The sequence below is a fragment of the Cicer arietinum genome, chromosome 1 (assembly GCF_000331145.2).
Source record: "Cicer arietinum cultivar CDC Frontier isolate Library 1 chromosome 1, Cicar.CDCFrontier_v2.0, whole genome shotgun sequence".
NCBI classification, from domain to species: Eukaryota; Viridiplantae; Streptophyta; class Magnoliopsida; order Fabales; family Fabaceae; genus Cicer; species Cicer arietinum.
Genome location: NC_021160.2, coordinates 8827380 through 8841516, shown reverse-complemented (window position 1 = coordinate 8841516; position 14137 = coordinate 8827380). Strand labels below are relative to the sequence as shown.

Below are 14137 nucleotides of genomic sequence, written 5' to 3'. Positions count from 1 at the left end.
AAAGAGTCCTTACAATGGGGTAATCAAATATTCCCTTTACTTATTATTTAGGACACTACACTATATGCTATGTGAATTTTCCAACGATTAATACTTGTTTTTAGCAAATGTTATCAAATAGCTGCTATTGTGTGGCACTATTGTCCTTTAGTATTGGAGAGTTTGAACAAACTGTTATGATCTGCAATTTGCAATTGACAACACTGTATTTTGTGGTGTATATCATTTTCTATTTTTTTTTTTGAATTGTTACTACATAATAAAGCGGTTTTAGTTTTGCTTCAATTACAATTATTATATGACGAAGAAATTTGGAATACAAAACTTCCTTTTATGGACACATAAAGATTGTTTTGAATTGCAGGAGTGGCTGCAGGAATATATTCGGGTCTAACATATGGGCTGAAGGAAGCTCGTGGAGCTCATGACTGGGTAATGCCTTGTTAACATGTTATCTCAGTCTTATGGTATTGTCAACAATATATAACATAATCACTTATTCTGTTTGATGCAGAAAAACAGTGCAGTTGCTGGAGCAATAACTGGGGCCACCCTTGCACTTACATTGGAAGATTCCACTCATGAACATGTTGTTCAATGTGCTATCACTGGAGCTGCAATCTCCACTGCTGCAAAACTTCTCACTGGAATTTTCTAAATGGATACTCTGTCTATGCAAATTTGCTTTTAGTAATCTTTTTTTTCCCTTTCAGTTGTAACAGTTCCTTATAAATATCTAAGATGGAATTCGCATGAATTTTATTTTGAAATTTTAGTTATCTTTGATCACGTTTTTGTTCAGCCTTGCTAACGTTTGTCCTACAAATACAAAAGTAAGAAAAAACAAATCATGGAAAATTTATTTGAAGAATAATTAAAAATAAGGATTTTATTTTAAAAATGTTTTTAAAGAATAAAATTTTGTATTTACTGAACAGCAACGCTAAATGTTTTCAACCACTAGCACTTTCAACAACTGGTAGTTTGCAGTGCTCGGCTGCTGCTTTGGTGCAAATGCAATGATGCTATCTAGCATTTAAAAGTTAAAATAAAACTAATATAAATAAAATGGTTGAATATTTTTTTTTTTAAATGCAATGATCTTTTAAGTTTTGTTCAATTATTGTATATTTTTCTACAGGCTTAATTTTTAGATTTTTGTATTGTCTCATCCACGACTTTGGTCACTCGATTTTAATTCACCAATGTCTATTAAAAAATAAATCAATGACTATTTTTAAAAAGTAAGTTAAAAAATTCCTATGAGGTTAATTAACTTGTAAGGTATTAAATTATTAATTTTTTTAGTAAAATTATATCGAGTTACTGTAATTTTATCGATTTTACTATGAAACTAAACATACACTTAATGTGTAAGTATTGCGTTTGAAAATAGAACTAGTGGCTTCCAGGCTTTCCAATTGATTGTGTATTTAAAGGTTCGTAATGTTGATTTAAACATTTACTTAGTGTGTGTTTTATTTCACGTTTTAAATAGATAAAATTTATTTTAGAATGTAAAATTAATTTTGATATATTTAAAAGTTATTCACATGAATTGATTTTTCTTTTAAGAATGATTCTAAATTAAAATTAATATTTATAACATTTGATTTCAAATATGATTTTTGCGCAAAAATTTATATTTTAATTTAATTTTACATGTATCAAAACATATATATTTACATTCAATTTAGTTGTAGTTATAATTAATTTTATAAAATTAATTGAAATCATTTGAAATTAATTTTTTTATCATCGTAAAAATTAAGACAATGACCTCCACCATAGGATAACATTAGAGCGATATTTTTCCTTCCAAATATCAAATGATGAGATCAACTCTGCCTTAGAGTATTTGATGTTAAAGTAGGGGTTAGATTGATAAATCTGGGTCAAATAAACAAAAGAAAGACAAAAATGAGTATTAAATAACAAATTCTATGTTCTACATCGTTGGAGGGATTTAAACGATTTTAATTTCGTACACAATAATATCAATCAAATTATAAATCATTTATTTATTCTTTACATGATAAATTAGAAGAATATAAGTCCAAATATTTTTATTCTAAATGGGTACTTTGTCTATAGACAATCCAAGACTATTGTTGATTACCACTCTATAGTCTTGGAACACTTATCTATAATAGAAAACTTCATTTTATATTGTAACTCAATTACAACCATTAAATCATTTATTAAAACTCTAAGTTTTTTCATAGTCCTTGGATATTTCCTAGCTTTTGCTCTCTGTATAATGGAAGACAACTTTTTCATACAATGAACGAACAAATAGAGGAAGAAATGCTCTCTATCGAAAGCCTCTATCCTGTGTAATTCAACCTACACATTTGTTACAAAAGTCCATCTTAAAAAAGAACTAGTTCGATGTAACCTCAATTAATTCTATTATATGCTTTATTAATGTCTATTTTTAAAACCGCATCTCCCATTTTACCTCGAATTTTATATTTCATGTGATGAATGGTTTTATTCTCAACAAAATCACATTGCTTCTTAGAGATACATGCAAAGGAGAGTTTATAACAACACTTTAGAAGGGATGTTATACACAACATTACAAAACGAGATATGACTGCAATTCTAATATGTGAATTTAGAAATCGCATACCTTCCTTCACATTCTAATATGTGAAATAGCTTGGGAAAAAGGCTAACAACAAATTATGGACGAACTTGATTCTATATTGTTGTTGAGATGGTCAAAAGTTTAATTAAAAGAAATTTTGCTCTGATTCAGAAATCTAATTGAAAGGTCAATGTCTATATTGTAAAAGAAGCTAATAAGTGTTAATATACAATAAGAGTTTGTACATGTTTTCTAATACAATAAGAGTTTATACAATAATATTCAATAATAGAAAAGAAAATATAGCCCAACAAGAGCTACTACATGTTTTCTAATACTACAATAACACTACAATGATTCCTTCATAATACAAATAAAAACACTTAAAAGGATAGTTAATATTGTCATTCATATTAATGTAAAGTATATAATGTTTTCACGAATGAATCAACTAATAAGAATAAAAAATTCACCATAAATTATTAAAAAAAATAAAACTACAAAATAATAAGTTGACACTGTTCATTTACATCATCTTTAAGCATATGATGAATAATGTTTCGACATTTTGGCCAACAACTCCTCTGAGAACCCTTATTCCATGTTTCACCACCTATATAGAATGTGTCACGAGAACGGAAAGTCATTTGCTTAAGCGAATTCACATTCCTCAATAGGTGACTAGCTAACTCAATTAGATTTATGGTGCAAACACAACCACGTAACTCGACATATTTCAATTCATTATGAAAAAACCCTGCAACTTTTCTTCTTTCCCTCTGAATTCCAATCTTATGTGAATTTTTCAAATGTGAATTTCTAATCTGAAAATTGAAAAATAGAAGTTGTAGCTCAAGTCAATTTTACTTTCATAAAATTGATTTACATATAACTAGTTAAAAACTATTATTCATAAAAAAATTAAATTAGTTGAATAACTCACCGTGAGAGATAGTTTTTGGAGATGTTGACAAGCCATTGCAATATCTAAAATCCAAAGGTATTTCGTATTAGGATCATATGCTCCCTCGATGCATAATTCCAATTGTTTAAGATTTCGCAATTGAACTAAGACATTCCTTAATTTCGCTATCTGTTTATACCAGTAATAATTAAAGTGAATCAAAAGCAACTAGTGACTCAATTAATTAAAAAACCTAAGCAATCAATAGAGATGCAACTTGACTTTTGAATGTATGGGATGCAATGAAAAAGCAAGAGAAAACTGAGAATGCAGATGAACAAACATTTAAGAAAAAGTGCAAAAGTTTAAGGGAATTATTTGGTAACAGATGTGAGTAACATTTAAAAAAAGTTTAAGGGAAAGTGAGTGTAATTAATTCTACCTAAATAATAATATGCACCACATCAAAATCTAAAAACATACAATTGAGATATTAAACAGGCAGATTATCACTAAAATATAAGATGCAAAGTGCAATATCTTCAAGAGATTATCACCCACTGAATAAGCATCTATTAAACTTTAATATGTTATTTTATATACAATAAAGACAGAACAACATTTATAAGTAAAAAAATAAAACAATATCAGTTATTAAAATATTAAAAGTTAGTATTTATTTAGATAGAAGCAATAAACATCAGGTAGAAAACATGTGTTTTAATTGACTCACCTGTGAAGGGCTGCAGATCATAGCTAAATTCTCAATATGTCTTAAACTTGCAATTGGACCAAAGGGGTCTGGATTTTCCTGTGCCTCAGATGCATTCAAATCAACCGGATTTTGCTGTCTCTTAGCTGCATCCCAAAAAACTTTCAATAACCTTGGAGCAGTGACATAGAATGTTTTCCCCATGCGACAACTATATTCAAAGGATGAAAGATTCAATGTATCAATAGCTATGCACTGAGGATTGTAATGCATATATCCACAGTCAATTATTTTCAAATGACGCAACTTTGGACTGATAATTTTCAAATCTAATAGGAGCTTGCAGTTCTTAAAGGTGACGTCCTCGAGTTGGAGATATTTGGAAAACAAAATACGAACCAAACATGTTTGGAGACATTGTTCGAGTCCATCCAACACAATTGTTGTCAAATTTTTTAGTCTAGAAAACCCAATAGATTTACGAATTAGTCTACCTCTGAGCCTCCATAATCTTCATTGTGTGTTCTGCACCACCTTTATTACAAGTATATTCAATGGATGAGAGATTTGATGCAATGATATATATATTCCTCTTCCTCCAATGTGCAACCTCCCAGTTAACAATGTTCAAATGTAACAATGTCGGACTGATTATCTCCAAGTCGGACTTGAAGTTACAGTCATCAAGGGTGAAGTTTACAAGATTGATGCAGTTGGAAAACAGACCCTGAAGCAGATCCTGCTGCACAACAACACTATGCAACACAAGAGTTGTCAAATTCTTAAATACACCAGAAAACTCCATAGGTGCTACTACGAGGCAGTTCTGTAGGTGCAGATATGTCAAACAATGAGTGGAAAGTGTTAAAGCAGATAGTATAGAATACTTTCAATGAATGGAAAAACTCTTGTTTGAATCATGAGAAGCTAAGGCTCTTAAATAGCCATTACAAGAAAACAAAAGGATCACGTCTACAACTACCTAAAGAATGTGGATCCTTGCTTAAAATATTGCTAAAGAATAGGTCTACCAAAACAGAACAAAAAACTAACAGCACTGTCCTATTAATTAGGATACTTATTAATGAAATAAAGACTAAAACAATAAAGACTGCTGACATCATCATCAACAGTCTAACAATTGCCCCTCTAAACTGAATTCTGCCATAAGCATTTCAGTTTATCACCTCAGCTGGCTTCACACCAAGTGCTTCTCTGAATCTTTCAAACAGCTCCAACCTCATAGGCTTAGTCATAATGTCAGCCAACTGCTCACTTGTGCCACAATGTTCCATATCAATCACTTCATCCTTTGTGAGATTTCTTAAGAAATGGAACCTCACATCAATGTGTTTACTTCTACCATGGAAAACTGGATTTTTTGCAAGTTGTATTGTAGAAGAATTATCACACAGAACCTTGACACTTTTGCTTTGAGTACCTCCAATCTGCTTAAGTATCTGTTGCAACCAAATGCATTGACATGCACAGGCAGCCGCTGCCACATACTCTGCTTCGGTGGTTGAAAGTGTCACCACTGGTTGTTTTTTAGATGACCACGCCACTGCTCCTCCACTTAGCATGAAGACATACCCAGAAGTGCTTTTTCGATCGTCCAAATCCCTTGCATAGTCACTGTCTGTATAAGCTAGTATCTCATCTTCACATCCCTTTTTGTAGAAAACTCCAAATTCAGTAGTAGCTCTAATGTATCTGAGAATTCTCTTGACTGCCATCATGTGAGCCTCCATAGGGTTGGCCATGAAACGACTCACCAGACACACACTATAAGCTAAATCAGGTCTTGTGACTGTCATGTACATCAAGCTTCCCACCATTTGCTTGAATAAGGTTGCATCTACCTTCTTGCCATCTTCTTGTTTTGTCAGTTTACTTCCTGGAACCATGGGATTCTTAACTCCATTGCAGTTCTCCAACCCAAACCTTTTTAGAACTTCTTCAACATACTTCTTTTGACAAATGTGAATGCCATTAGAGTTCTGCCGTATTTCAACTCCCAAGAAATACTTCATCTTACCAAGATCAGTCATCTCAAACTCCCTTTTCATAGACTCTTTGAACCTATTCATCATAATTGAATCATTGCTAGTAAAAACAAGATCATCAACATAAAGACTTACAATTAGGATCTTGTTCTTCTCTTCTCTTTTGATGAACAGAGTGTGTTCATAGTTGCTTCTTTCAAACCCCTCCTTAATAAAGTAGCCTTCAATTCTGCTAAACCATGCTCTTGGTGCCTGCTTTAGACCATAGAGCGCTTTCTTTAGTTTGTAGACTTTCTTCTCTTTCCCATTGATCACATAACCTGGAGGTTGTGCAATGTAAACGTCTTCATTCAGCTCACCATGAAGAAATGCGCTTTTGACGTCAAGTTGAAAAAGTGTCCATCCATTTCTTGCTGCCAAGGCTATCACTGTACGGATTGTATCCCATCTAGCAACTGGAGCGAAGACCTCATTGTAGTCTACTCCCTTCTCCTGCGCATATCCCTTAGCCACAAGTCGTGCTTTACACTTATCTATTTCACCATTTTCATTCAATTTGGTTTTATAGACCCACTTTACTCCAATTATTTTGACTCCCTCTGGTGCATCAACAAGCTGCCAAGTTTCGTTTTTTTCAATAGCACCAATCTCTATATCCATTGCATCCCTCCATCTCTTCATTTTCACTGCTTCTTCATAAAAAATAGGATCATCAGAAGCTACAAATAAAGCTAAATTTTGTACCTCTTCTTCTTCTTCTGAGAGTCCTTCTCCGCTTGTATAATCTTGAAGATAATCTAGAGCCCGAGTGACTCTTCTTTCAGGCAGTGTGGATGTTATAGTGTCATGACCAGATTCTCCTTCTTCTTGCGAAGTGCCACTGTGACCAGATTCTCCTCCTTCTTGTGAACTCTCATCTTCACTTTCGTCATCACTAGAGGCATATATGTCTTCATCAACTTCTCCCCAATCAAGAATGTCATTTCTAGCTTCTTCTTCTGCCCTTTTCCAATCCCAGCTTTTCTCTTCCTCAAACACAACATCTCCACTAATTATCACCTTCTTTGTCATTGGATTAAACATTTTGTATCCTTTGGACTCTTCACTGTATCCTATCATTACACACTTTTGACTTCTAGCATCCAACTTCAACCTCTTTGCATTTGGTACATGAACATTTCCTACGCATCCAAACACTCGAAAATAATCAACATTAGGCTTGATTCCGCTCCAGCATTCTTCTGGTGTCTTGTTCTTTACAGCAGAAGTTGGGCTTCGGTTGAGGATGTGACACGTCCACCTAACAGCTTCTAGCCAGAACGAAGTGGGCATCTTCTTCTCTTCCAGCACACATCGCACCATGTTAAGAATAGTACGACTTTTGCGCTCGGCGACCCCATTTTGTTGTGGGGTGTAAGCTGTAGTCAATTGCCTCTTAATGCCTTCAAGTCTACAAAACTCTGTGAACTCTTTGGAGGTGAACTCGCCTCCTCTGTTTGTTCTTAAACCACAAATAGAAAGACCAGACTCCTTCTCCACAATAATTTTAAATTTTTTGAAAGTTGTGAAAGCTTCACTTTTCTCATTTAGAAAATAAACCCAAAGTTTGCGACTGAAGTCATCAATAAAGGTTAGCAAATACCGTTTGTTGCCGTATGACTTTGGAGTTATAGGTCCACAGATGTCTGAATGTATGAGTTGTAGTTGCTGTGTTGCTCTCCACTTGCTTTTCTTTGGAATGATCTTCCGATGTTGCTTCCCTTTCATGCAGCTTGTACATATATTGGTTGACACTCTAAACTTGGGAAGTCCTTGAACAAGTTCCTTTCGTTGCAACAAGTTCAGACCTGTGATACTTAAGTGACCATATCTATTATGCCACAATTCACCAATATCGTGATACTTAAGTGACCATATCTATTATGCCACAATTCACCAATATCATCACTTCTCACACCTAGGCATGCAGATGATGCATGTGGTACAACATTAACTAATACCACAAACATTCTATTAGATGTCATATGTGTGTGCATGATTAGCCCCCTTCTAGGATGATAGACTCGACATTCTCCATTTTGTATCAAGATAGCTAAACCTTTCTCTTGCAACTGACCAATACTCAATAAATTATTTTTTAACTCAGGAACATAATAAACTTCTGATATTACCTGAGTTACACCTTCTACTTCAAGTCTGATGCTGCCCTTCCCTTTCACTGGCATTCTGAGATTGTTTCCAAGTTTCACTGAATGGCTGAATTGTTCATCTAGTTTCACAAACCATTGTTTGTTTCCAGTCATATGGTTTGAACAACCAGAATCAAGAAACCATACTGCCTCTTCCTTCGAATTGTTGGCTTCAACATAGGACATCAAAAGAAGTTCTTCCTCCTCATCCAACTCTACATAATTTGCCCTTTTCTCCCAATCAGGACACTCATATTGGAAGTGTCCTAATTTATGACATTTGAAACATTCAACTGTACTCTTGTTGAAAGCATGTCTGCCTCGTCCTCTACCTCGTCCTCCTCTATTCATGCTTCTACCTCTTCCTCTGCCTGATCTCTCATCATAGGTTACTTTCAACAATTGTTCCTCTTCTTGATGTCCCTGCATCCTTTGTTCATGAACAAGCAAACTTCCATGTAATTCATCGATGCTCAAGGTACTTAAATCATTGGACTCCTCTATTGAACAAACAACATAGTTGAATTTGGAGGTCAATGATCTAAGTATCTTACTGACCACTGTTCTTTGTTCCATCACCTCACCATTTGCCTTCATTTTGTTGACCACGGTTAGAGTTCTTCCCAAGAAGTTGTCTACTTTCTCTCCTTCTTTCATGGCTAGTAACTCAAATTCTTTCCTCAAAGCTTGAAGCTGAGCTCTTCTCACCTTCGTGGACCCTTGATACTTCTGTTTCATCGAATCCCAAATCGCTTTCGATGTTCCCTTGTCAAGGATTGTCTCCAAAATTTCTCTGTCAATGGCTTGAAACAGAAAATTTTTCACCTTCAGATCCTTGAGTTTAGCCTCCTCCACACTCCTTCTTTGTATCTCACTTGCTGGTGCATTTCCAATTGCCGGTGCTGGGATTCCTTCTTCCACCAAGTTCCACATTTCCTTGCTCCTGAGGAAATTCTCCATTGTCATTGACCAGAAATCATAATGACCATCGAACTTGGGAATGGATGGCTGCACGAACTTTTCTGAGATTGACATCTTGATCTCTTTGTATTTTACTTACACTCTCACACTATCAGGCCCCTTTCGGAGCTCTGATACCAATTGTTAAAGCAGATAGTATAGAATACTTTCAATGAATGGAAAAACTCTTGTTTGAATCATGAGAAGCTAAGGCTCTTAAATAGCCATTACAAGAAAACAAAAGGATCACGTCTACAACTACCTAAAGAATGTGGATCCTTGCTCAAAATATTGCTAAAGAATAGGTCTACCAAAACAGAACAAAAAACTAACAGCATTGTCCTATTAATTAGGATACTTATTAATGAAATAAAGACTAAAACAATAAAGACTGCTGACATCATCATCAACAGTCTAACAGAAAGCTCATTCTCTAACACATCTGCAAGTGAAGATAAGCTAGTAAAGGAAAATTTGTATGGCTCCATTTTGAAATCGGTATAATTAGCGAAGAGCAATTCAATACGATTGACACGCTGAGCGGGAAATCAATCTATCAATGACATCACTATGTTGATCACCTAATGGAAAATTTATGCGGATTGAACGGATGATAGAACCTTGATAATGCAGCATGAATTGATCCAATCTTGTGGCAAATTGAGATTGGAGCCCTTTACCAATTGTATTATTATGGTTATCAAACATGTTTTGGAGATCAAAATTGAGGTCAATCCTTGATTCCCATTCGTGCTGCCATCGTTTGGATAATGTGCTGATTTTCACCAAATCTTTCATACTTAACATTGAAAAGATATACGAAATAACACAATCAGGCAACTCACTCTTGAGAGTTTCACACCTCTGCATTGCTGCTGCAGCATATACACACACCAGAATTTGAATTAATAGCATAATCTTTATTATTCTAACCACTAATGAGAGACAAGTAGAGAAAAATATAATATGAAAAATGTATTTGGCCCGTCATAACTTTATGTAACAACTCAGCCCGATTGCTCCACTAAATGAGTATTGGGAGGTTACCAGAGGCTTGGAGCCCAAGGCCCATGAACTCTATAAATAGGTGAAGGCCCATGAACTCTATAAATAGGTGAACTACTCTCTACGCCAACAAGTCGATCTCATTCATCCTACCATAGAACTATGTAGCTTTGATTCTCTTGCCACACTAAAGGATATGTAGGACCAAGGAAACACCCTGTTAAGCTATTCTTACCCCAAAAGCCCTAAGTCATTATATTCTAGAGCATGCGGTACATCGTCGGCTAGGTCTAATAGATTTCCTATTCTGGAACAGTATTGAAACGGTAATTAACAAACTAATGAACAACTGCAACCAAACTAACCAACTAATTAACAAGAGTTGTTACAAACTAATTTATTCAATATAATCAGTTAATTTAATGATAATGCTACAGCATATACACATGCATGCAACAAAAATTGAGTTGTAGGAATGAATGCTTACCTCAGAATTGTTGGTGGAGAAGACAGTGAATGAGAGTAGCGAGTTTCAATCAGTAAGCATGCAGAAGCTTCTTTATATATCATCATAAACAACTCCTTCAAACTAGGATTTCATCTTTATAGAATTAGGGTTTTGGCATAAGGCATACGTGGAAATTGTTAAGCTCATATATGCTCTTATTAATTCGGATTTTTTTTATATTTTTTTTTTTATATACTAAAATACCTCACTCCTAAATAATATTATCTCCTCCGGTTGAAAGTCGCTACGCATGGAGTTGAAGGAAGAAATTTTTTATAATGAGTTTGAGGTCGCTAGCCCGGAGAGCTACCTTTCACTAGGAGTGAATTTTTTTTTATTAAATCAATAAATAATAATAGTAATAATAATAATAATAATAATAAATAATATTGAAGTAAAAACATTTTTTATATGTATTTTAATGACAACAAACCTTATGAAATAAATGTTAAGTTTTCTAAATGGTGATCTACTAATGTTTGCATTTGAGATTTTGTTAAAAGAACATAAGTGGTCAACCTTGAAGCCACTCACATAAACAGGTGTATTGTATCAAGCCAACAATGAAAGAACTGAGGATGATTATCGCAATATATTATATCTCAATCACACCTAAAATCTCTTGAAAGAAGTCAAGAAAAACTATGGGTCAAGATGTGTCTATATGAAAATTAGAGGATGAAGAATTTAGATATGAGGATGAAAAATCCATGAACATCCTTGAAAACAGGTTACTCGTCATTAAGGTAAAAAAGAGAAAAATCTGACCGGAGAATAGAAATACAAGAGGATGAACCCTTAAGAGGATGAAGCTTCAAAGTTGTAAAATATTCATCCTCCCTAGAACAATTTTTTTTCATTCATAAATAGAATACAAATCAATATCAAAGAATGAATAAATAGAACAAGTCAAATTAAGAAGTCAAAGGACAGACTTAATAGGTACGAGGACGGGCTGTACGAGGTTATAGGATGGATTTATAGTCAACATCATCCTCAGAGGTTGAAAGCGACCCAACACATCATTCTCACATGTTGAAAATGATCCAACACATCATTCTCACATGTTGAAAACGACCCAACATATCAAATACAGAAAAGGTTGTAGCTAACAAGACAAAAATATAGTCTTACATGTCTTGAAGAATGAAAAAAGAAAGGAACAGTTCATGTCCAAGTTTTTAGGAGGTTTGAACCTCCTGTACGAGGATAGATTGCAAGAGGATGGATCTATAGTCCACATCATCCTCAGATGTTGAAAACGACCCGACACATCAACATACAGAATGACTGTAGCTAACAAGACAAAAATATATTCTTACATGTCTTGAAGAATGAAAAAGGAAAAAGACAGCTCATGTCCAAGTTCCTAGGAGGATTGAACCTCCTGTACGAGAATGGACTGAATGAGTCCAAAGGACAGCTGAATGGCATTTCTGTAATTAAGATTAATGACCTTGGACTTTTTATCAAGTCTCCAACGGTGACTTAATACTTTTTCTCATGGATGAAGTTATAGCTTCTACCATTAGAGGATACACAATGCATAAGAGATGATGAACTTCTGTTTTCTATTCATCCTCACACATGGGAAAAAAAGTAAAAGTATTAAAGTACAAAAAATGTTGTCTTTGACTTATGAGGCACAACATTATAAGTGTTAGGAAAAGAAAAAGCCAAAAAGAACAAATCACATCAAAGTTAATGAAAGTCACATCAAAGTTAATGAAAGTCTCATCCTCATACAAACCAGATCTGAGGATGGACCACCACAATCATCCTCTCAGCATACTTAACAGGAGGATAAAGGCTAAATGACAGTTTTGCAAATAAAGACAAGTCCAAGAAAATTTAGCAAAGTCTCCACCAGCTATATTTTGCTACTCCACATGTTTGAAGCTCTAAAGACAATTATAAATAGAGGAGTATTAATCTTCAAACATCAAGAGAATCATCTACAAGAAAATATCTAAGTTATTCAAACTTAACATCACTCTCTTCATTCTACACACTCTTCCAAACTTCAACAGAACCGAGGATCATTTTTATTAAGTGTGTTATATACAACTTCACATCACTATCTTATCTTAGAAAGTTGTGATTTGATCCCCCAAAACAAATCAAACACATTACTACTTTTATCTCCTCAAGTTGATATATACTTGAGTTGTAAGCCTGTTGAGGCTAGTAAAAGTACAGTGTTGTAAGCCTGGTGAGGCTAAGAAAATACGCAGTTGAAAAAGAGCTCCGTAAGAGCACAAGTCATTTTGAGCTATAGTGAAAATTCACAAGTTTGTGAGGACTGGACCTAACCTATATTGAGTGAACCAATATAAATTTGAGTGTCATTTTATGTACTCTCTCCTCTTTATTTATTTAACCATCACTTCCAGTTTCAAAATTCTACCCTCTGACTTTCATCCTCTCATAGATGATACAGAGTTAAAGAAAATTTTAAAAGCTACAATATCTCTATTCAACCCCCTTCTAGTGATATTTTAGCTACTTCAAATAATACATTAATAAATAATAATAATAATAATAATAATAATTATTATTATTATTATTATTAAAAATGATTATAATTAAAAATAATTAAAATTAAAAGTAGTAAATTATATTATAAATTTCAAAGAAAATACATTAAAAAGGAAAAAAAAAATTATAATAATAACATGAAACAAAATACATTAAATTAACTAACAAAAATATATAAAGAAGAAAACATCAAATATATACTATTGATGTCCACCTAAATGACTTTCAGTTCCACATCTAGAATGTCGTCAAACTCTTTGAACGAATTGAGGGGTACTATTGTTGTTGTGAGGTTGATTGAGAGGTCGACTGCGCATAAGGACATGTCAGCGGTTGCAAACAGGGATCACGAAAATATTATTCGATAAATATAAATAATTTGGTGGACTGTCTAAAACAAATCATACATTCCATGCTAGACGACGACCTCGAAAGTCATTTAGATGGACATCAATAGTATAAATTTGATTTTTTTTTAAAATATATTTTTGTTAGTTAATTTGATGTATTTTGTTTCATGTTATTAATATAATTTTTTTTTATGTATTTTTTTTTAAATTTATAATATAATTTACTACTTTTAATTTTAATTATTTTCAATTATAATCATTTTTAATAATAAACATATTTAAAGAAGAGACCAACAACTTTCTATTAACTTTTAAAAAGTAGTACATGTAATATTATTTAAGAGTGGAGTATTTTGGTGTAAAATATATATA

The 14137-nt window shown here is 33.5% G+C and overlaps 2 protein-coding genes across 7 annotated transcripts in view; one reads left to right on the top strand and one right to left on the bottom strand.

Moving 5' to 3' along the window:
• The window catches only part of LOC101490648 (outer envelope pore protein 16-2, chloroplastic-like), a 1661-nt gene extending 872 nt beyond the window's left edge, over positions 1–789 (top strand). The window contains exons 5-7 of the mRNA XM_073370048.1: positions 7–19; positions 365–432; positions 515–789. Coding sequence (XP_073226149.1) covers positions 7–19; positions 365–432; positions 515–658 — 225 coding nt within the window. The 3' untranslated portion in view covers positions 659–789. The remainder of the gene's footprint in view (positions 1–6; positions 20–364; positions 433–514) is intronic.
• Positions 790–2982: 2193 nt separating this feature from the next.
• LOC101490330 (uncharacterized) lies at positions 2983–11169 on the bottom strand. 6 transcript variants are annotated; one of them, XM_073364443.1, is made up of 5 exons: positions 10857–11166; positions 4704–4964; positions 4231–4420; positions 3537–3686; positions 2983–3206 (listed from the first exon to the last, which is right to left on the bottom strand). In XM_073364443.1, exons 1-5 carry the CDS (start codon positions 10940–10942, stop codon positions 3120–3122), a joined length of 774 nt encoding a protein of 257 aa, XP_073220544.1. In that variant the 5' UTR covers positions 10943–11166; the 3' UTR covers positions 2983–3119. The 6 variants fall into 6 exon arrangements, with proteins under 6 accessions (XP_073220544.1, XP_073220534.1, XP_073220543.1 ...); XM_073364433.1 differs by having other exon boundaries at positions 2983–3417; positions 10857–11162; XM_073364442.1 differs by having other exon boundaries at positions 2983–3417; positions 4704–5035; positions 10857–11161.
• Between the last annotated feature and the right edge of the window lie 2968 nt (positions 11170–14137).